The following is a 25,063-nucleotide window of genomic DNA, read 5'->3' as shown; positions in this document are numbered from 1 at the left end:
AAGTCCTGGGCTGGGGTCAATTTCCTATTCTGAACTGCTGTAGTGGTGTGGATTAATTTCAGATAACTGCATGGCTCCAACATAGTCATCTAATTGCATCATTGTTTTAAATGAATGTTCTTCTAAGATGGGAGTTCCATCAGCTGACAGGTCTGCGTCAATTCCTACTGAACTTGCAGTGCTGTTGCAAAAATAAGCTGTAGAATTCATCGTAGTTGCAGAAATAGTGGGTTTATAGAGATACAGCACATGGGTCTAAGCACAAATATCCTCCCAGTTTTGTCACTTTCCCACACAAAATATTTGAAATATCTGAAATGAAAACTGCGTGTTTTATGGTGTGTGTCTGTATGATAGATTTGATCCAGAAATGTCTGATGTTCCAAAGAATCATTTCGCCATAAGCACCTCACCACCCTTCCTTGCATATCAGTAGATTTTGAATTTTGTTTGTAGAGATAGGAGGAGAGCAAGATAAATCAGATTTTGGTTTATTTATTTATTTTCAGATTAACCTGAACAGACGCCGCAGCATCTCTGCCAACTCTAGCAGCAGCAGCAGCTGGAGACAATAAAGGTAGATGTTCTGTCACTAAGCTAAAAATAAGCAGAAGTGTTAATACCAGCACTCCTACTGAGGCTGCCTGAGCTCCATGCAGCAGACTTCTGGAGGACATTTTTAGATCCCAAAGGTAGCAGCAGCTTTGGCAGGTGGAAGGCCTGCTGGCTTTGTAGTAACAAGCCAACTGTGTAACAGAACAGACCGTGCTAATTAAAGACAGCGCTAATTTAAGAACTAAGAACTTTGTTGAACCCTGCACCAATTGGCTCATTAAATAGTGGAGCAGATTAAATGCACTTTTAATGTAAAATCGTTCACATCTGGAAAGAATGACCAAAATTGGCACAAATACTCGTTGGAGATTGTTCTTTTGATCAAACCTAATTAGCCACGCAAAAAAAAAGAAAAAAAAGAAGAAAAAAAAAAATATATATATATATCCCCCCCCCATATGGCCACAATTTCCACCCCGGAAATACTATTTTGGGGGCAACCTATGCCTCTGCCTAAACAACATTGTTAGCAAAACCTTTATTAGAAAATGGCATACAATGCATTGGAGACATCATCTGCATCTGCAGCGACACAGTGCTGTGCAACAGCCAGTTGTTGGCAACTCTCTGCAATAGGCTGAGATCAGCCCACGAGATCTGCCACATATCACCTGTCTTGATCCACCCCCAGTAGGAAGGACTTTGTGCTTCTGGTTGACAAAGTAATGATTGAGCCCCATATGCATCCAGCCTGCAGGGCATTCACACCATGCGCCGAAGCAACGCTCAAGCCACGCTGAAGCCACAAGTTTCATTTCGGCGTCCTTTTTAACAGGCGAGGCCGTTTACACCAGCCACGCGCGTACCACGCTCAAGCCGCGCTGAAGCAATCGTTCAGGATTCAGTCCTATTTTCCAAGCGTGAAGCTGCCAGGCATGAAGTCAATGGAAGTTGTGGGCGGGGTCAAGGCGCGCCGAGCGAGGCGCTGAGGAAAAGAGAGTGCTTCTTGTGCGACCGGTTTAGCGTGAGCTCAGCTTCAGCTTCAGCTCTGCTCATGTTAAGCGCCTGGTGTGACATGCTGGAGTAGAGCAGCTTGACTACGAGGGATGGCTTTGTATGGCGTCTGCTTCAGCGGAAACATGTAGAGCCTTACATCATCAACACCATCAGCTGTACTGGACCTGTCATATATCATGACCACGTTTTCCAAGATCTTCAGAGCTTATGTGTACTCAAAACCAATTTTTTTATTGCCAGGCAGCTGGCTGCAGGCCACTGATGATGTCATTTTGTCCTCAAGGTTGCAAGTCAGTCAGCCTTCACTCGAGCAATTGTGAAGTCATCAGTGATGTCATCAGTGAGTGATGTCATCAGTGATGTCACTCGAGCATTTTGAGGGTTGTCAGTGAGTCAGTCGAGCATTTTGAGGGTTGTCCGCAGACTAAATGGTAGAAGGAGATATACAAAATATTTCTGATGGGAAGTGGACGTTGCCATGGTGTGTAGCTTGACCCTGATGTAATTGACAGGCGCGTGAGTCAAAAACACGAAACTACCAAACCCAGCTTGCATCTCTCCACCAGAGGACTCGGCTTGTTTTAACTGGTTCCTGTTGTTTGGAGCTGTCAGCTGCTGTCAGTTGTGTTGTGGAGGTTGTTGTCAGTTGTCTTTTGTGTTGTGGAGGTTGTGGTCAGCTGCTGTCTGTTGTGGAGGTTGTTCTGTGTCAGCGGCTCGCCAGCTGCAGCTCCCCGCCAACCAGATGCTGTCCCCGGGCAGCCTGAGGAGCCTGCCGTCGCTGCTGCTGAGGCCGCTCACAGCGCTCCCTCTGCGGCCAGCCTGTGCCCACAGAGCCGCCAGCTCCCTGCCTCAGACAGAGCTGGTGAAGGGTCAGGACCTGGAGATAGACGAGCTCCGGCCGCTCTACATGGACTTCCAGGCAACCACACCCATGGACCCCAGGGTGCTGGATGCCATGCTGCCCTACCAGGTGAACTACTATGGGAACCCTCACTCCAGAATGCACGCCTACGGCTGGGAAAGCGAGCGTGCCATGGAGCGCGCCAGGAAGCAGGTAGCAGACCTCATAGCAGCAGATCCCAGAGAGATCATCTTCACCAGCGGAGCCACCGAGTCCAACAACATGGCTATCAAGGGCGTGGCCAGGTTCTACGGGGCGAAGAAGCGTCATGTGATCACCTCTCAGACGGAGCATAAGTGTGTGTTGGACTCGTGCCGCGTGCTCGAGTCAGAGGGCTTCAGGGTCACATACCTGCCAGTGAAGAAGAACGGCCTGGTCGACCTACAGGTCCTGGAGGACAGCATAGGTCCTGAGACCTCTCTGGTGTCGATCATGACCGTCAACAACGAGATCGGAGTGAAGCAGTCCATCAAGGAGATCGGTCAGCTGTGCAGCTCTAAGGGCGTGTTCCTCCACACCGATGCGGCTCAGGCCGTGGGGAAGATCCCCATCAACGTCTCCGACTGGAGGGTCGACCTCATGTCCATCAGCGGCCACAAGATCTACGGCCCCAAAGGTGTGGGTGCTCTGTACGTGCGGCGTCGCCCCCGGGTGCGTTTGGAGCCACTGCAGAACGGGGGTGGGCAGGAGAGGGGGCTGCGCTCCGGCACCGTGCCCACCCCTCTGGCTGTGGGGCTGGGGGCCGCATGCCACATCGCCCAGCAGGAGATGGAGTATGATCACCACAGAGTGTCCGTGCTCGCCGACCGCCTGGTCCAGAAGATCATGGCTGGAATCCCCGATGTCATCATGAACGGAGATCCAGAGCAACGCTACGCTGGCTGTGTGAACCTGTCCTTTGCCTATGTGGAGGGAGAGAGTCTGCTGATGGGTCTGAAGGACATCGCACTGTCGTCTGGGAGTGCCTGTACCTCGGCGTCTCTGGAGCCGTCTTACGTCCTGAGAGCGATCGGAGCAGATGAGGACCTTGCACACTCCTCTATCAGGTTTGGTATCGGCAGGTTCAGTACAGAGGAAGAGGTGGACTACACTGCAGAGAGATGCATCCAGCAGGTCCGCAGGCTGCGCCAAATGAGTCCTCTCTGGGAGATGGTCCAGGAAGGCATCGACTTGAAGAGCATCAAGTGGACACAGCACTAGACTCCGCCCTGTCGCCACAGCGATGGATCCCAGTGCATTCTGGGAACTGACCAGCTGTCTACAAACACGCACAAAGCTTAAACCCTCTGCCTGTCTCTCTCTCTCTCAAACAGCAGAAACATGTGTCCCTCTGCCTGTCTCTCTCTCAAACATGCACAAACCTGTCTGACCTAAGGCTTTAAGTTGATCTGTTGTTCCAACATTGCCAAGGGAGTTGTCTTAATGCTGCAACTTGTCCACATCAATTCTGTCAGATATTTCAGCTTCTGTTGCCCTATCATGTTGCCCAACTTGTTGCCCAACCCGAGGGCAACAATGCTGAGGCAACTGCTTAGACCGGGGGGTTTCAAAGTCTGAGACTGTGGGCCTCCCCCACATACAAAGCTTGGAAAAAGGCACCCCCCTCGTTCAATCCTAATGGGATCATGTTATTTGATCCCATAGAAACTCAACACTTGAGTCATGATAGCCTGATATTGCTGTTTGACGTACTTCAGACGACACCAAATACATAAAAAGGTCTGCGTGAATATTAGTTTCTGACATTACATTACATTTTGAGTGCAAAAGCTAAATGGAAAAAAGTATGAATTCAACAACTAACTCAACTCACTTTGGGAATGGCCCTGAATTTGATGTGGAGAGCATAGGGAGGCTGGAGGAGGAATACAGTGTGTGCACAAGAATAAACCTTTATTTTGAATCTATGGGAAATGGCCAGTGTATGACTGGCTGTTATAACACAGCTAAACACATGTAGTTTAACTACTTGTAGTTTAGCATTTAGCTTTTAGCATTGTATGTAACTGTATGTAAACTATCCCATTTATACTTGTCCTCTTGCCTCATTTCACCCATTTGTAATTGTGTCTTTGTGTGGGTTGCTTTGGCAGCTCCAGCGCTTTCCGGACAAAACATCCGACCAAGGAATGATGCTGAGATAAAGATGGAATTGAGCCAGGATGGGTTTGATCATGAAATGTTCACATGGCCGGGCTATGAGCTGTGCAGTTACTGTTTGAGTCATACAAGCCTAGCTTCACATTTCACTGTACAACTTCCTAAGGCTAAATACAGCCAGTGACAATTCAATTTACATTAAACCAACAAAGCAGATGAAAACTTGCTTACCGTTTTCCCCACAATGTAGTTTGCCTGTAGTTAAATGACTTACACTTACTCAAAGCAGTGTTGATTTGACAAAGTACTTTATACTTAGGCTAGTTCATTCAGATTTACATCTTTCAGTGTGGAGTAGTTGGCCTTACGCTTGGTTCACACCACAAGCATCTCAGAAGCAGCGCTGAAGCAGCGCTTCACGGAAGCTTCCAGCAGGAGCCTTGCCGTTCACACCAGAATCACGTCACACCTCGCTCTGTTTTTCCCGCCGCTGCCCTGCCCCCGCCCACAACTTGCATTGACTTCATGCCTGGCTGCTCACGTGCAGCGTGCTTGAAAAATAGACCAGATTAGCTGAAACTATCACTGCAGCACGCGTGCAGCGTAGCTTCGGCGTGCGGCTGGTGTGATCGGTCTCGCCTGTTAACAAGGTCACTGAAATGAAACGGCCTCCGCGCTGCGTTGCCTCAGCATTGCTTCAGCGTAGTATGGTGTGTTCGGCCCCTTAGACACGCCCCTCTATCAGCTTTGGCCAATGCATAAAACAGTGTAGGAATTTAGCCCCCAATATTTTGATTATTTTATTTTATTTCAATTTAATTTCCATTTCCATCTCTAACACACATTCAACACCTGGTTGCCAGAAGACGACGTGTTGTTCACACTATGCTTTAGCAACTTTATGGACCAATTACCTTTTTTTTAAAGTACCGCCAATTTTTTTTTAAATGCCCCCAGTTTTTAGTTTAGACAGTGGGGGCAAAAGTTGCCCCCAAACAATATTTTTTTATTTCCTACACTGGCATCCAACATGTTTCTTTAATTCTCTGTGAAGAACAGTCATTTTGATGGAGCTGATGCACTTGTATGAGTTTATATCTGCATTAATCTGTCCATTTGCTGTTAAGTACTTTGGATTGAAAAAAAGTTTAGAAATCATATTTATAGATTTTTAATCCACTGAGAAAGCAGCTCTCTGAGGCCACTGCACAAAAAATAAAAGCGGGGGAAAAAAACGAATTTTCTGTCTTTTTTTCCTGCATTAATTTTTTTGTTTTTGCTGAAAATGAAATGTTTTATGGTCACTCACGATTCTCTGGAAGACTGCTTGGCTTGGTTCAAGCCTTAAAACTCGTTATATAAAGATTGTTTTTTCAAAATTTCTATGGAGAAAATGAATGGGGAATTCACTTCTGGGGCAAGAAACGTCACATGACTGTTGAGCTCGATAGCAAAAGTGAATAATATTGTCACACTGATTTAAAATGTGACAGAAAGTGCATGGACAGCGTGCAGTGCAGCAGAGAGCCTGTGTCCCTCCACAGTGTGGGACAGAGGAAGAGGATTAGAGGAGGCGGTTAGGACAGACGCAAAGAGTGAGCGGGTCTGGATTACTCTTTGATGTAACTAATCTGATTCGTTGATACACCACTGATCAGCTGGTTAAACGACTGAACTGACCTATGAACAAACGGCAGAGCTGGAACTATTTTACATGAAATGATGTTGGATTAAATTTGAATAAATTTGCTTTTTATGATTAGGGTATAACTTGCTGTAGAAGTCACATGTCTAAACCTTCATTTAGAATATGGTGAAACAGGTGTGTCAGACTGTCTGATTAAACACATTTAATAGACACCATCCGTTCAGAATAAATAATTCCCCCAGGCCCATGATATAATATGATTCATTGACAAGAGAAGAGAACGAAAATATCTTATATAAAAATCGTATATATATATATATATATATATATATATATATATATATATATATATATATATATGTGTGTGTGCATGCGCGCGTGTGTGTGTGTGCGTGTGTGTGCATGCGCAGAGGTTCCTGCTTGCAGGCTAAATCCAAACCCTTTTAAAGACCTCTTTACAAATCCAAGGACTTTCAATGCCTTGAAGTACTTTCCAGACCCATGGCAACCTGTATAGCAGATGTATTAAGTGTTCATGAAGAACCAGGGAGCTCGCTGGATTATGTAGAGGGAGACAGATCTAAAATGACACTAAAAAGACAGTTGTTCTATGTTCTATCTTATAGAGTGAAGCATTTTCATATAGGACTCAATCTACCAAAACAAAGGCTCTTTCAGTATTTGTAGCTGGCAACAGGAACAGTTAGATCAGATTCATCGTTAGACAATCTCCTCTGATTCCCTGTCTTCCAAAGGGAATTAAGGAGATACAAATATTATGTCGTCCACATAGCACTTCACGATGAGAAGCGGTTGGATGTTCGACTAACTGACACATGGCTGCACGTGACACTGAAAATGCACACGCGCGGGTGCACGCGCGCGCGCACGCACACACACACGCGCACGCACACACACACACACACACACACACACACACACACACACACACACACACACACACACACACACACACACACACACACACACACACACACACACACACACACACACACACACACACACACACACACAGCTGTGTCCTGTGCACACAAAACACAGAAAGCAGTTTGCCCAAGAAGACAGGGAGAGAGACAGACAGAGAGACAAAGTATAAACAGAAAAAGGGAGAATGGGGAAAAAGAAGAGAGAAAGAGAGTACTTAGGATTAACTTAACTTGCACTAACTTCCCTCTCAGCACTCATGAGACTGGAATCCTGTTTGACTTGTGTTTCTCAATGACAATGCTGCACCACTAGGAGGCAGCAGTGTCTCTAGCTGTATGTTGGTGTGTGGCCAAACTCAAGTGTGCCGACCTCAACACTAAAAAAGTGATGTGTTTCTGATACTGCATGGCCACTGATACGGCCAAGGTGTACCGGTGGCCTTTTCAAGTAGGCTTGCATCATCTAACACCTGCCATCTTCTCTCATGTACAGGGCACACACACGTCACACACACACCTCTACCTCCGCCGCAAGGAGATCAAAATACAGATTAAGATCAAGGATCAATTATAGTGGTTAGGTGTATTTGCAGCTTTAAAGTGTGTGTTGTGTGAAACTGAATGAAAGCAGGATAGCAGCTACATCCACAGCTTCTCTTCTTCGTCAATACTGACCAACCGTGTATGAAGCCTGAGTCTGCATTATTTTGTCACAACTCAGCATAAAGACGATGATATCGGCACGTCGTCGGTATCGGCCGATAAAGGCTTTAAAATGAAATATCGGCCAGAAACAAACATTTCTGCCGATATGACAGGCCGATCAAATGACTCTCAAATGATGCTAACCCTAACCCAGGGAGAGCATCGTCCACGCCTGTTTAAGTAGGATGAATCGTACAGTTTTGTTTTAAAGAAAATGTTGCACAAATAAAAAAATGATTTTATTTTGCCCAGTGAATGTGTACATTTTGAAAAGCATTGTATTTATATATCTGCATCTCTGCCAGTGCCCAGTGGGCCATCACGAAGGCATACTAATGTGTTAATTCCACTACAGGAGAGACTTGATGTTCTCTGAAATTAGGTGGAAAAAGGGCGTGCATATATCGGTATCGGCATCTGACAAAAGAGTTGGAAAACATCGGAAAAATCCAATATCGTGCATACTTAAAGGGAAATTCAATTAAATATAATTGTGCGCATTTGTAGTCTGGAAGTGCATCCCAGTCTTATTTTGATATATTTAATTGAAATCTATCAAAATAAGACTGGGACACACTTTTTTTATTTTAAATTAAAATTTCATTCTTCTAATCTGACAACAGAGCTCCCAATTTGTATTCAAATTAAACTAATTATTGTCAGCACAGTGGAAATTAACCTAACTTGTGCCAACAAGTAGGCATTATCTGGGGCAGAAGTGTTATATATAAACTGAGCACAAGAGAGCACTATTGGCTCTGTGTAGGACTAGAGTGGTGAACATTTTAAACTCCTGCACTGAGGAGAAATGAAAGGGGTGAGGCACACAGTTGAGTGTGGAGTATTTCAGGAAAATAGCAATACATGTCACATTGTAGATTTTGGTGCCGTGTACAAAATGCAACACTACTCCTATTATAAATAGTGTAACAGCATTTGAGTGTTATAATGACTAAAGGAGAATATGTTGATTTCCTAAAAACAAACTTTCATGTGGAATATGGTCAGTTATATTTGCTGACTGCAATATACAGTATGTTATCATGCAGGTTTTGTTGTGATTGAAGAGTCTCTCAAGGCTGAGGTAAAGTAGCAAGAGTATCTCAAGGCTGAGGTAAAGCAGTTGCTTGCATTAACTCTGTTTTAATTTAATGTTGAGGGAATTTGGCACAACGCATTTTTAATCAAGCCGTTATCATTTCTAATCAGTGTAAATCAGATTATCGTCATAGTAACTAGGGCTGTGCACTATACAGAAAATTGACCAAAATCAACACTGCAAATCTTTTACCAGCCTAACTTTCCACGTTGTCATCCCAATTATGTTCGTTTCATTTAAAGCTGCACCCACCTGACCTGTGGTGGGTAAAAATCTAGCCAATATTTTAGAGCTGGCAACGCCTTGGCCGTTTTTTTTTTTTTTTGCACAACATGTATAAAGTTTGGTCAATGGCACTAACAGCTAATTATAGAGAATGCAATATTTGTGCATGAAGGTAAAACAAATATAAACTAAATATTGAATGTATTATTATTAAGGTAAATGTGAAATACAGTATATTATAGATTTCATATCGCTCAACCCTAAAACAGTAACTTAAATTTTTTGTTCTGAGCTGGGCAAGGCATGATTTTCTAAGCCCAACTTGCTTAATTAAAATGCATAATAGATAATATAATTTATATTATTACCTCCGCCACGTTGGCTGCTGGACGTTATCTTTTCGCCCGTTTGTCTGTCTGTTTGTCTGCAGGATATCTCACAAAATTATGAACAGATTTGCATGAAACCTGGCAGAAAGGTTGGTCATGGCATGGGCCAACTTAGAAGTGATTCACTTTCCATGGCCACTAGCCAAAAGGGGGCGTGGCAATGGCTGTGGCCATATCACAAAAAGGTGCTTACAGTAACTTCCACACAGATTCACATAACACCACGAAACTTTGTAGATAAGCAGGTCATGGGCCCACGTAGCACTGGCCAAAAGGGGGTGTGGCAATGGGGGTAACATGCCGTGGCGGAGGGATGCCCTCTAGTATATTAGATATTGCCACATTCTGCTGTAATAATTCTATTCACTGGCCACACAAACGTTGAGATCAAAATTAACTGGACTTCACACTCGCCATTTCAGCCTTCTTGTAACGGATTCATGTCTAACAAATGAATGAATTTTTGTTTCATTAATAACAAAACTTATTCCTTCCTGGTCAAAGGAAAAATGTGTCCAAATACCAATCGGATCCACAGTCACCATTTGTCTCTGTACTTTTAAGAGTCATCGAGAAGCTTCTGTAAATCAAATATCGTTTGATAGATATTCCAACGGCCAACATGTGTTTGTTTAGTCCGTCTGTGTATTTTGTAAGCATCACCAATTGGCCAAAAAGCCTTGGCATTCTATAATTAAATGCAATCAAACTGTTCTGCCTATTTGGACTTAGACTGTCGACTCTCCACTCCTTTGACATTCTGCCAACTCACTGCAATTTGTGAAGGAGTCAAAGCAAAGTATAGCATATAGGACAATCATCCAATAAGAGGTGTGTGTGTGTGTGTGTGTGTGTGTGTGTGTGTGTGTTGTCTCACCGAGTGACTGTGCACTCAGAGCCATCACGCCGTAGAAGGAGAACGGCCCAGTTTCAAACTTCATGTTTTCGTTCCCTGCTTCCACCTCCACCCGGCCCTGAGAGAGAGACAAACACACACACACACACACACACACACACACACACACACACACACACACACACACACACATTATCACAACACATTTAAATTAATAAGCCATATGCCATATTTGGATCCCCATTACAACAATAAAACAATTATGATGTTTTCTAACACACACAAACATCCTCCACTGAATCTCCCATCTATTGCCACTCTTCAGGACAATAAAATAAAATTCCTATACATATCTTGGTGTATTGATTGATGACTCCCTCTCTTAAGGCACACTTTAAGCTCCTTGTTAATAAACTGTAGCTGACTTTGGGATTTTATTTTGGGAATAAATCTCATTCTTCTTTTGAGGCTAGAAGGAGGCAGCAACGTTAATGTCAGTGTTGGATTATGGGTAATGTAGTATACTGTATATCATGCTTCTGCTCAGGGTCTTCAGGCACTGGATATTGTTTGGCATGGATCACTAAGATTCATCACAGATTTTCAAATGTACTTCCTTGTATGATCGGGTTGGGTTGCCTTCGCTGACATTGCGTAGACTCAGGCATTGGAACATGTTTATTTATAAGGCCATTCTTGGTCTCCTACCGACTTATTTGTGTGGTTTTATTCAGCAGAGAAGTGTGGGAAGATATTCCCTTTGGCCTACGTTTGCCCAGGGCTCATATTTACTAACGGTCCCCAATGGCCGTAGTGAGGTAGCGAAAAGGTCTTGTACACAACAGTACGCTGCCTTATTCCCCCCAGACTCATGGTCTCCTGTGGAGGGTAACAGAAACACTTTGCACTCTTATAAATATTACATCGGGTGAGGTTCCAGTGTCTCTCTGCCTCTCAAACATTCACTGGTCTCACACACACACACACACACACACACACACACACACGTGTGTGTGTGTGCGCGCGCACACATGCATGCGCGCACAGAGCATCTGGTATCACTGTGACTCAGTCAGATCATCTCATCCCAATCAACACACCAAGAGGTGTGAGACTGACACACACACATGCACACACACACACACACACACACACGTGCACACACACACAACCCTTCCACCTTCTTCATTGGTGGAATAAGATCAGCCACGCTCAAGTTGCACGCAGAGTGTCTGCAGTCACTCTATCCACACCTCAGGTGTCAACAACACAGCTGCTGTACACACACTCACAAACACACACACTCACACAAACACACACACACACACACACACACACACACACACACTCACAAACACAGCTTGGTACGGCAGCCATGATATGAGCACAGGCAGAGAGTAGGGATACACGATGCTATCGGCACGTCATCGGTATCGGCCGATAAAGGCTTTAAAATGAAATATCGGTATCGGCCCAAAACAAACATTTCTGCTGATGTGACAGGCTGATAAAATAAAGCTTTATTTAGATATATTATGTCTGCATCTGCCAGTGGGCCATCACATTAAAGCTTTATTTAGATATATTATGTCTGCGTCACATTAAAGGAGAGACTTGATGCTCTCTCAAATTAGGTGGGGAGAATATTTACGCAGATATGGTATCGTATGGGCAATCGGCCAAAAGAGTTGGAAATATCGGCATATCTGATATCGTCAAAGAATCCAATATGGTGCATCCCTAACAGAGCGCAGAGTGTTCAGATGAAGGATAGGAAGCCCTGAGCTGTTTAAGACATCACCGCAGAGCACAGAGAGTGTTCAGATGAAGATAGGAAGACCTGAGTTCTTTAAGACATCACCGCAGAGCACAGAGTGTTCAGATGAAGGATAGGAAGACCGGCTCTTTAAGACATCACCGCAGAGCACAGAGTGTTCAGATGAAGGATAGGAAGACCTGGGCTCTTTAAGACATCACCGCAGAGCACAGAGTGTTCAGATGAAGATAGGAAGCCCTGAGCTGTTTAAGACATCACCGCAGAGCACAGAGTGTTCAGATGAAGATAGGAAGCCCTGAGCTGTTTAAGACATCACCGCAGAGCACAGAGTGTTCAGATGAAGGATAGGAAGCCCTGGGCTCTTTAAGACATCACCGCAGAGCACAGAGTGTTCAGATGAAGATAGGACGACCTGAGCTCTTTAAGACATCACCGCAGAGCACAGAGTGTTCAGATGAAGGATAGGAAGACCTGGGCTCTTTAAGACATCACCGCAGAGCACAGAGCGTTCAGATGAAGATAGGACGACCTGAGCTGTTTAAGACATCACCGCAGAGCACAGAGTGTTCAGATGAAGGATAGGAAGACCTGGCCTCTTTAAGACATCACCGCAGAGCACAGAGCGTTCAGATGAAGATAGGACGACCTGAGCTGTTTAAGACATCACCGCAGAGCACAGAGTGTTCAGATGAAGGATAGGAAGACCTGGGCTCTTTAAGACATCACCGCAGAGCACAGAGCGTTCAGATGAAGATAGGACGACCTGAGCTGTTTAAGACATCACCGCAGAGCACAGAGTGTTCAGATGAAGGATAGGAAGACCTGGGCTCTTTAAGACATCACCGCAGAGCACAGAGCGTTCAGATGAAGATAGGACGACCTGAGCTGTTTAAGACATCACCGCAGAGCACAGAGTGTTCAGATGAAGGATAGGAAGACCTGGGCTCTTTAAGACATCACCGCAGAGCACAGAGTGTTCAGATGAAGGATAGGAAGACCTGAGCTGTTTAAGACATCACCGCAGAGCACAGAGTGTTCAGATGAAGATAGGAAGACCTGGGCTCTTTAAGACATCACCATGATCTCTGCCCCAGGGAGAGCTGTCGGCTAATCCCCTCCCCAATCACAGCGAGGGGAGGGCGCCCGCGTGTGTGTGTGTGTGTGTGTGTGTGTGTGTGATGTACCGGAGGAGGGGGAGGGGTAACCTTGGCCCGAACATCGCCAACGGAGGGGGTGGGGGGAGGGCTGATTGCTGACTGGAGTTTCACGTCACATAACTGCACTAACATATGTTGGCGTTTTCATAAACCATTGAATTTAGATATAACGGGCCATGTGCAGGTCCTGAACAGTGAATGGGACTGTGGCTTCGTCGGAGGAAACCCTCACATCTTCCAATGCTCTCCCTCTCCTCTTGGTGCAGGGGAGGGGTTTATTGGCATGTTGTGACATCCTCTTCTCTTCTCTTTATATGGTCTATCTCTTTCTCTCCATACATTCTCTCCGTTTCTCTGTGCTCCGTCTTCAGCATGCCCGCTACCCGTCTGTTCTCGACTGCTTCTGCCTTCTCTCTTGCACCCTCCTTAACCCTTCCATGCCCTGACCATGACTTCTCCCTCCCTTACCTAAGAGGATCTATTAGTGAAGGTCATGTGGACTGAGGTAGCCAGGACCATGCACGCCAGAGAGAAAGAGAGAGAGAGAGAGAGAGAGAGAGAGGATAACAGTAATATTATAATGTGTATTGATGATTTATCCAAGCTAAAAATGTAGATTCCTCTCTAGACCCTCAAGAACATTGTATTACTATTTTAGGAGTTGATGTAGTGTGATGTGTGCAGTGTAATCATCATCATCATCATCATCATCATCATCATATAAATGGGAGCTGGGGCTCTGTCTGTCTGTCTGTCTGTTTGTTTCTCTGTTTCTCTGTCCCACTGTGATTGTCCCACTGTGATGTCATAAATCCCACTGTGACATCATCCGTGATGTCATAAATCACTGTGACATCATCAGTGATATCATAAATCCCACTGTGACATCATCAGTGATGTCATAAATCCCAGTGTGACATCATCCGTGATGTCATAAATCTGACACCATCAGTGATGCATTGGCCACACAGCAGTCGAGCTGCGGGCAAGGCCACGCAGCGAATGCGAGCTGCAGGGCCAGCTCGGCGAGCCTAGGAATCGAGCGTGCGTAGCGCATGAGATCCCTAGTACTGTAAAGTATATACTTGTGTGTATATAAATGGGAGCTGAGGCTCCTCTCCTCTGTCCTGTCTGTTTGTTTTTCTGTCCCACTGTCATGTCATAAATCCACTGTGACATCATCCGTGAATGATGACATAAATCCCACTGTGACATCATTACTGATGTCATAAATCCTAGTGATGTCATAAATCCCACTGTGACATCATCAGTGATGTCATAGGAGAGGGAGGGGGGGGAGGAGAGACTGAGGGAGAGAAAGAGAGAGGGGGAGAGAGACTAAGGGAGACACGCGCCAATAGGGCAGGCAAGGCCACACAGCAGCCGAGCTGCGGGCAAGGCCGCGCAGCAGCCGAGCTGTAGATGCGAGCTGCAGGGCCAGCTTGGCGAGCTGCAGGACGGGTGAGGACGCGCATCGGCCAAGGTAGCGAGCCCGCACGGCGTGCGAGCCTAGGAATCGGCCGCGCGAGATGCCTAGTGCATATAAAGTCACAGCATCAGCGTCAGACCACTGGCCCTAATATATCCTATATTAAAAGGGAGCAAGTAAGCAATGTCTGTCTGTTTCATTTTTTGTGCTGTTTTACGTGCGATCAGGCTGAAACTTTCAGGGGCTGTAAAGAGCACCCGTGTGGGTGACCTGACGGAGCCGGATCTTTTTATTAGGTGATTGCCCTAATTATATATATATAGATATATATATATTTAGATATAGATGATATGAGAGTTGATTTGAGGTGTGGACCAGTCATGTCATTAATTGTGCGTGAATGATATCACTGGTCCACACCTCAACTCAAATAACCAACTGTCAAACTATAATTAATGTCTTCAAAACTGTTTTCAGTTTTCGGAGTCGGAGTATGTTGTATGACATGTGTTCTTTTTTTCCTATTATGTATTTGAAATCCAGCTTTATTGTGTTTATCCTGGGACCGTTGTAAATGTGTAGCCTATGCGAAGCTGGCTTCTATGTATTCTTTTCAAAGTATGAATAAAGTCAATCAATCAATCAATCAATCAATGCACTGTCTGCCATTAGTCAACAGAGAATGTACCCTACATTTTCTCCCATATAGCCTACTTATGAAATGCTGTTGTGTTTACCAAAGGAGAAGTGTGAGGTAGCGTCCGAAACTCATTTGATCATAATTCCCCATATACTTTGATAAACACTAGGGGAATAGTGAGTGAATGAGTGAGTGAACCATTCTGAGTACGGAATCTGTCATTATGACATCACCAGTGATGTCATAAGAATTGTGATGTCACTTGAGCAATTGTGATGTCATCACTGATGTCATAAATCCTTCCTGGCTGAGGGTATATAAGTGGTGAAAGACGGCCGCTGCTCCAAAAACGATAATTTTGACCCTCAGCTACGATCATTCAACATTTCCGACCTGGCAACACTGCGTGTGTTGGTTGAAGCTCTGTTCATTAGCAGTAGCGTATTGTTTCCTGGTTCAGAAGTTTAATTTACAAACAGAAGACTTGTATGTGCGGAAGAAGAAGCTCATCGCTTATGGACTCAGATGAATGGTTTAGCTGTGAAGCTAACATTAGCTGTGAAGCTATTGGAGCTTTGAAGGATAAAGTTTCTCAGTAAAGTCACTTTGTGGAAATGAACATGTCTAAAGTCCAGAAGTTCAAAGCGGTGGTTAAGCAGCACCTAACTGCAGCGGTTGGAGAGATATTTGGGCTGTTTGAAAGAATGATAGCAGAGTACGAGGAGGAAGCTACTCGTTCACAAGAGGAGATCGACCGACAACGGAAACTGCTGGACGCTGTGTGGTTACACAGAGAAGCCTTGCCTCCAGACCTCCAGCAGCTGTTGGTCATTGGGGAGGGGGTTCCCGCTGAGTGGAGCCCCAGTCTGCACCAGGAGGACCCAGAGCCCCCACACATTAAAGAGCAACAGGAGGAACTCTGGACCAGTCAGGACGAGGGAGAGCAGCTTCAAGGGCTGGAGGAGGCTGATATCACCAAGTTCCCATTCACTGCTGTCTCTGTGAAGAGTGAAGATGAGGAAGAGAAACCTCAGTCCTCACAGCTTCATCAATGCCAAACTGTGGAGAACAGAGAGGCAGAGCCTCTAGCCAGCTGCTCAACTGAACAGATGAAAACAGAAGCTGATGGAGAGGACTGTGGAGTATCAGAACCAGCCAGGAACATATATCTTATATATCCAGATAATTCACAACCAACTAGTCATGACAAGACTTTAGAATCTTCTGTAACTGAAGACAATGATGATCAATGGATGGAAACTAGTGAACCTCAGTCAGGTTTAGACTCACAGAAAAACAGTGAAGTTATTGGGAAGAAACATTCCAGCTGCTCAGTTTGTGATAAACTATTTGGTAATAAAGCACAATTGAAGAGACACATGATAGTCCACACAGGTGAGAAACAATGTCTTTGCTCAGTCTGTGGTAAAGGTTTTGGTCACAAAGGAGTCTTGAAAGGACACATGGTAGTCCACACAGGAGATAAACAATATCTTTGCTCAGTCTGTGGTAAATGTTTTGGTCATAAAACAGACTTGAATAGACACATGATAGTCCACACAGGAGATAAACAATTTAAATGCTCAGTCTGTGGTAAAGGTTTTGGTCAAAAAGGAGCCTTGAAGATACACATGATAGTCCACACAGGAGATAAACAATTTAAATGCTCAGTCTGTGGTAAAGGTTTTGGTCATAAAGCACACTTGAAGAGACACATGATAGTCCACACAGGAGATAAACAATTTAAATGCTCAGTCTGTGGTAAATGTTTTGGTCATAAAGCAGACTTGAATAGACACATGATAGTCCACACAGGAGATAAACAAGTGAATTGCTCAGTCTGTGGTAAAGGTTTTGGTCAGAAAGCACACTTGAAGAGACACATGATGAGACACACAGGAGAATAAACATTGAATTGGCTTCCCATGGTCAGGGAAGGATTTGAGGATTTGTGCTGTACTGTGTTTATATCACAAATAAAAAATAATGCAATAAAAAAGTTTGTGCTTCCCAGCTCTAATCTTATTCATACGCTCTCTCGTCAAAAGTGTTTGATTTTCATCATAATCTGCTCCATCTACACAGTCAGTCACTCATGTCAACCAAAAATATTTTAATATCTGAAATGAAATGAAATGTCATTTGTATTGTCTCTAGTGTCTCACACAGGATGCAGAGTAGACAGCTAGTGGACCAGAGCTGGATTGACTGACATCAGGTTGATCCAGCCCTTTTCATTTCAGAACCCATGTCAGTGACATGTAGCCCGCTAAGCAGCCCCAATGAAGGATTCCTATGGAGTGCTGACAGCTGCCATTCATATGGGACTGGATCCCAGGATAAGTGCAGCATGATAGATATATAGATATAGATATATATATATAGATATATATATCTATATATATATACTCCAACTTGGAGTCTATCTGCTATAAGCCCCGACCCCTCACCCGTGTTGGTGACTTGAGTGCGGCGTACCTGCAGAATGAGTATGAAGTAGTCCACAGGTTTGCCTCGTTGGTAGAGGAAGTGCTGCGGCGAGCGCTTGTCGTTGCCCTAATTATATATATATAGATATATATATATTTAGATATAGATGATATGAGAGTTGATTTGAGGTGTGGACCAGTCATGTCATTAATTGTGCGTGAATGATATCACTGGTCCACACCTCAACTCAAATAACCAACTGTCAAACTATAATTAATGTCTTCAAAACTGTTTTCAGTTTTCGGAGTCGGAGTATGTTGTATGACATGTGTTCTTTTTTTCCTATTATGTATTTGAAATCCAGCTTTATTGTGTTTATCCTGGGACCGTTGTAAATGTGTAGCCTATGCGAAGCTGGCTTCTATGTATTCTTTTCAAAGTATGAATAAAGTCAATCAATCAATCAATCAATCAATGCACTGTCTGCCATTAGAGTCAACAGAGAATGTACCCTACATTTTCTCCCATATAGCCTACTTATGAAATGCTGTTGTGTTTACCAAAGGAGAAGTGTGAGGTAGCGTCCGAAACTCATTTGATCATAATTCCCCATATACTTTGATAAACACTAGGGGAATAGTGAGTGAATGAGTGAGTGAACCATTCCGAGTACGGAATCTGTCATTATGACATCACCAGTGATGTCATAAGAATTGTGATGTCACTTGAGCAATTGTGATGTCATCACTGATGTCATAAATCCTTCCTGCTGAGGGTATATAAGTGGTGAAAGACGGCCGCTGGTCCAAAAACGATAATTTTGACCCTCAGCTACGATCATTCAACATTTCCGACCTGGCAACACTGCGTGTGTTGGTTGAAGCTCTGTTCATTAGCAGTAGCGTATTGTTTCCTGGTTCAGAAGTTTAATTTACAAACAGAAGACTTGTATGTGTGGAAGAAGAAGCTCATCGCTTATGGACTCAGATGAATGGTTTAGCTGTGAAGCTAACATTAGCTGTGAAGCTATTGGAGCTTTGAAGGATAAAGTTTCTCAGTAAAGTCACTTTGTGGAAATGAACATGTCTAAAGTCCAGAAGTTCAAAGCGGTGGTTAAGCAGCACCTAACTGCAGCGGTTGGAGAGATATTTGGGCTGTTTGAAAGAATGATAGCAGAGTACGAGGAGGAAGCTACTCGTTCACAAGAGGAGATCGACCGACAACGGAAACTGCTGGACGCTGTGCGGTTACACAGAGAAGCCTTGCCTCCAGACCTCCAGCAGCTGTTGGTCATTGGGGAGGGGGTTCCCGCTGAGTGGAGCCCCAGTCTGCACCAGGAGGACCCAGAGCCCCCACACATTAAAGAGCAACAGGAGGAACTCTGGACCAGTCAGGACGAGGGAGAGCAGCTTCAAGGGCTGGAGGAGGCTGATATCACCAAGTTCCCATTCACTGCTGTCTCTGTGAAGAGTGAAGATGAGGAAGAGAAACCTCAGTCCTCACAGCTTCATCAATGCCAAACTGTGGAGAACAGAGAGGCAGAGCCTCTAGCCAGCTGCTCAACTGAACAGATGAAAACAGAAGCTGATGGAGAGGACTGTGGAGTATCAGAACCAGCCAGGAACATATATCTTATATATCCAGATAATTCACAACCAACTAGTCATGACAAGACTTTAGAATCTTCTGTAACTGAAGACAATGATGATCAATGGATGGAAACTAGTGAACCTCAGTCAGGTTTAGACTCACAGAAAAACAGTGAAGTTATTGGGAAGAAACATTCCAGCTGCTCAGTTTGTGATAAACTATTTGGTAATAAAGCACAATTGAAGAGACACATGATAGTCCACACAGGTGAGAAACAATGTCTTTGCTCAGTCTGTGGTAAAGGTTTTGGTCACAAAGGAGTCTTGAAAGGACACATGATAGTCCACACAGGAGATAAACAATATCTTTGCTCAGTCTGTGGTAAATGTTTTGGTCATCAAGCAGACTTGAATAGACACATGATAGTCCACACAGGAGATAAACAATTTAAATGCTCAGTCTGTGGTAAAGGTTTTGGTCAAAAAGGAGCCTTGAAAGGACACATGATAGTCCACACAGGAGATAAACAATATCTTTGCTCAGTCTGTGGTAAAGGTTTTGGTCATAAAGCACACTTGAAGAGACACATGATAGTCCACACAGGAGATAAACAATTTAAATGCTCAGTCTGTGGTAAATGTTTTGGCCATAAAGCAGACTTGAATAGACACATGATAGTCCACACAGGAGATAAACAATTTAAATGCTCAGTCTGTGGTAAATGTTTTGGCCATAAAGGACACTTGAAGAGACACATGATAATCCACACAGGAGAATAAACATTGAATTGGCTTCCCATGGTCAGGGAAGGATTTGAGGATTTGTGCTGTACTGTGTTTATATCACAAATAAAAAATAATGCAATAAAAAAGTTTGTGCTTCCCAGCTCTAATCTTATTCATACGCTCTCTCGTCAAAAGTGTTTGATTTTCATCATAATCTGCTCCATCTACACAGTCAGTCCCTCATGTCAACCAAAAATATTTTAATATCTGAAATGAAATGAAATGTCAGTTGTATTGTCTCTAGTGTCTCACACAGGATGCAGAGTAGACAGCTAGTGGACCAGAGCTGGATTGACTGACATCAGGTTGATCCAGCCCTTTTCATTTCAGAACCCATGTCAGTGACATGTAGCCCGCTAAGCAGCCCCAATGAAGGATTCCTATGGAGTGCTGACAGCTGCCATTCATATGGGACTGGATCCCAGGATAAGTGCAGCATGATAGATATATAGATATATAGATATAGATATAGATATAGATATAGAGATATACAGTAGATATAGATATATATATATATATATATATACTCCAACTTGGAGTCTATCTGCCATAAGCCCCGACCCCTCACCCGTGTTGGTGACTTGAGTGCGGCGTACCTGCAGAATGAGTATGAAGTAGTCCACAGGTTTGCCTCGTTGGTAGAGGAAGTGCTGCGGCGAGCGCTTGTCGTTGTCGTTGAACTTGATTTCGTGGATGACGTCCGGGTGGCGCAGGATCCTCAGCAAGACCTTCTCTGTAATCAGGAAGGGGATGAACAGGCTCACCTCTGATTGGGGGAGGAGAGGGGGCGATGTGGGGGAAACAGAGATAGAGAGATCAGCCTAACTTTTCTACTTATACTTGAGCTAGTGATTTCCTACATTTCCCAGAATACCTGTGAAATGACAAGCAACAGAGAAGCAGGGTCAAAAGAGTACTGAAAGCAAGAGATGAAGCTTTTGTGCTTTTTTGACAATAGAGGTGCTGCCATTTCAGCCTGAAAAAATGGCTCCTTGCGCCAATGGGACAACACCACAGAACCATGACAGCCAATCAGAGCTAGTCTCCTTCAGGCCAAAATGGCCGATTTGCTGTGTGCTGATGTTGCAATGGACCCTTCAGTTCTTGTCAATGTAAGTTCTTTGCCGGGGTGCAATCAATTGCCCCCACGAAGCAAACAGGAAGTTTGAAGGAGACGGTAGCGCTTTGAACATCTCATTGCAAAGCATTTGTTACGGGTTGTTAGTGGCTGAGACGGCGATTCTATGCATCTTGCTCGAAGAATTCTCTCGGGCCAATTGCCCAGACGCGTGACATTCAAACAATTCTAAGCTAAAAACACGTCAAATTGCAGTTTTCTATCCCCTGTCGGTGCCGGTCTGGTCTATGAGTATGATCGTGGCCACGCCACTCAGTCAGAACCCAATGTCTTGAGGCACACAGAGGCAGCATTGCATTCTGGTCTGGTTAAGGCAAATCTTTGGTTATACTGAGGGTCCGCACTGCGCTCCTCTCAAAAAAATGAAACTCCGCGGAGGTCTTTGCAGACGGCGCAAAGTGCCACGCTGTTAGCGCATTTACCATGAAATACTGCACCTCTGCAGAGAGAACGGTGCCGTGAACACTGCAAACACACAGCAGTAACCATACACTATAGCCTGCTAGAACTTCACAAGGTCTAGAACTTCACAACAAGGTCTAGAGACCTTCAGAACAAGGTCTAGAACTTCACAACAAGGTCTAGAACTTCACAACAAGTTCTAGAACTTCAGAACAAGGTCTAGAACTTCACAACAAGGTCTAGAGACCTTCAGAACAAGGTCTAGAACTTCACAACAAGGTCTAGAACTTCACAACAAGTTCTAGAACTTCACAACAAGGTCTAGAACTTCACAACAACATAGAACTTCAGAACAAGGTCTAGAACTTCACAACAAGGCCTAGAACTTCACAACAAGGTCTAGAACTTCACAACAAGGTCTAGAGAACTTCTCAACAAGGTGAACGTGCGGGACAGGGGTCATCCAGCCCCACGAGGACCAGTGCTAATCTAGCACACGCCTTGACTGCACAGAAAGTCTGTTGAATGAGCTTCTAATTCGAACAGATCTCCGCTGGCCTGCTGTGAGATTATCCGTCATGTTCTCGCCCGCTCACCTGTGGCCAGAAAGCGGTGAGCTGCCAGCATGAGCTGAGGGGAGATCTTCACATTACTGTCTGTCTGCTTGAAGGCGGAGAAGTCTCGCTTGTGTTTATTGGGGTCCACTTTTTTCCAGTTGATGTTATCAGCTGCAGAAACACAGGGACAGTAGACAGAAGTGAGAGTGCACATTCATTTTTTTTTTACATCTAGGCTATGTGGCATAGGGCTGGGAAATATTGATTATTGATATTATATTGATATCGTGATATGAGACTAGATATCATCTTAGATTTTGGATATCATAATATCATGATAAGTGTTGTCTTTTCCTGCTTTTAAAGGCTGCATTACAGTAAAGTGATGTGATTTTCTGAACTTACCAGACTGTTGTTCTATTATTTGCCTTTACCCATTTAGTCGTCATATCTACATGACTGATTAATATTTATCAAAAATCTCATTGTATAAATATTTTGTGAAAGCACCAATAGTGACCCCAACAATATTGTTGCAATATCAATTATAGGTATTTGGTCAAACATATTGTGATATTTGATTTTGTCCATGTCGTCCAGCCCTAGTGTGGCAGCCAGCAAGTGTTGACTCACTGTAAAGGTCAGACTCGTCCAGGATCTCTGATTTGATGATCTCCTCGATGACGTCCTCTAAGGTGACCAATCCCAGCACCTCGTAGAAGGGATCGCCCTCCCCCTCGTTGTTCACCTTCTGGACGATGGCCAGGTGGGATTTACCTGGCGAGGGCAGAGAGGTGGGTGGTTACATTGTGAGAAATCCACATCAAATATTGTGCAGAAGTGGCACATCTTGACCATAAAACACTAAGGCTACGTTCACACAGCGCTTGAATCTGATTTGTTGCTCACATCTGATTTTTTGTGTGGCTGTTCACACAGACTTTTTAAAAGTGGCCCATATCAGACTCCAGTGTGAACAGATCACAGACATGAAGTGACCCGCATGCGCAGAAGAACAACAATAACGTCACACGCAGCACACTGCTGTTCTACGTAAACCCGGAAGAAGACAGCAGTAAACATGGGGGTAGCTGACGATGTTGTTTCATCTGTTGTTTATGGTTTAATTTGCAAGTTATTGTGCAGTGGAAGCCAGTGAATACGGGAGCAGATGATAGCGAGGAAGAGGAGAAAGAGAGCCAAAATTTTAATAATGGCTTTCTGTGGAGCAATAGCTGCTACTTCTTGCTAATTCTTATAAGGTCTAAAACCTCACTGTCCCTCCATCCACTGATTAGCTCCCTCACAGCTGTCCTCCATGTTTGTAATCACAATCTGCCTGCTTTGTCCTCCCTCCTCCCACCAGTGCAGAATAGTGACGAATGTCGCTCTGGAATGACGTAAAGTCACATTGAAGCATTAAGTCAGATATGGGCCAGATGTCTGTTCACACCGGAGTCACATTCCAAAACATCAGATTCAAATCTGATGTTTTTCCACATTTGAAAGTAGCCCAAGTCATCTTTAAAAAAGTCACTTTCAATGTGACTTGTACTGTTCACACAGTCATGAAAAAGACTGACCTGAGTCACTTAGGGGGAAAAAGATTAGATTCAAGCACTAAGGATGGCTGTGTGAATGTAGCCTTAGAGCAGGGGTGCCCAAATTCTTTCCCATGAAGGGCCAAAACGCAATCTGGGTGGAGGGCCGAGGGCCAAAAATAAACGTTGTGGAATTACATTAAAATGTATTGTGTTTTATAGAAAATTAACATTCTAAATCTAAAATAACATTTCAATATAATAATCTACTTTTTATCTGTTTGGTAATTGTAATAATTTGCAATTGGTTATATATTGTGGCGGAATGAGGCGCACACCGAGGCAGATCCTTTGGCTTATCAAACTCTTTATTTAGTGAACGGACAGACACACATGAAGGCAGGCACGCCAACACCTCGCTAGCTTCTCCTACCTAGCCTAGCTCTCCCCAGCACGTCTGCTCTCTTCCAGCTTCACACAGCTCTCCCCTTCCTCCCCTAGTCTCCACCCACTGGCCCTATGCTCCCTTCACTTGCCACTCCAAAACCCCAAACCCCACATGCACAGAACAACATAACAGACAGATACAGTTAGACATACACCCTACTAGCTATCCCATAATACTCCACCTTTCCCCGCGCTACACTGCCCCCCCCTTTTTAAACCATTTGCCCCCAAATGACACCCCAAAACAACCCTACATCAACACTATAAGCCATTCAACATTTTACATTTTAAACAGAACATTTCCCCTTTTTATTCCCTTTTATTCCCCCCCCGCACATCACATCTCCAAGTCCCACGTGCATCTAGCCCATCTCCGTTTCTGATGTTACCATGGCACAGGTGGTCCTACCCTTCCCCACTCAACAGTTTTGTTCCCCCTCCCCGCACCGCACTCAACACAGCAAAGGCAGTAGTCCTCTACCTCTTCCTCCATCTGCACCCAGTAGAAATGTCGACAAAGGCGGCTGAGTGTCTCTTCAGGCCCGCGATGCCCCTGACCGCTGTGGCCCCTGTGCGCCCCCCGTAGCGCCAACCCCCGCAGGCAGCTGGGCACAACCACGACGCTGCCTCCATTCCCGCGCCCTTCCAACCCCAGAATCCCCGACCCCCACACCCTCAGGTCCGGAAACAACTCCCACAGTCCCTTCGTGGTACTTGAACACATGCCA

At 44.6% G+C, this 25,063-nt stretch overlaps 2 protein-coding genes across 2 annotated transcripts in view; one reads left to right on the top strand and one right to left on the bottom strand.

The window, feature by feature from the left end:
* Positions 1–25,063, bottom strand: part of LOC310778497 (metal transporter CNNM4) — a gene marked incomplete at both ends in the record, with an annotated part of 72,704 nt that overhangs the window by 8,638 nt on the left and 39,003 nt on the right. The gene's annotated exons all lie outside the window — the stretch shown is intronic.
* LOC310778720 (cysteine desulfurase-like) lies at positions 2,315–3,673 on the top strand (the record flags this gene model as incomplete). The annotated part of the gene is made up of 1 exon (XM_083639187.1): positions 2,315–3,673. The coding sequence occupies one exon, from the start codon at positions 2,315–2,317 to the stop codon at positions 3,671–3,673; it is 1,359 nt and encodes a 452-aa protein (XP_083495313.1).

This window comes from Poromitra crassiceps, assembly GCF_964638095.1.
Source record: "Poromitra crassiceps genome assembly, chromosome: 6".
NCBI classification, from domain to species: domain Eukaryota; kingdom Metazoa; phylum Chordata; class Actinopteri; order Beryciformes; family Melamphaidae; genus Poromitra; species Poromitra crassiceps.
Note: the sequence above shows the minus strand (reverse complement) of the source record. Positions and strands in the feature narration are given on the sequence as shown.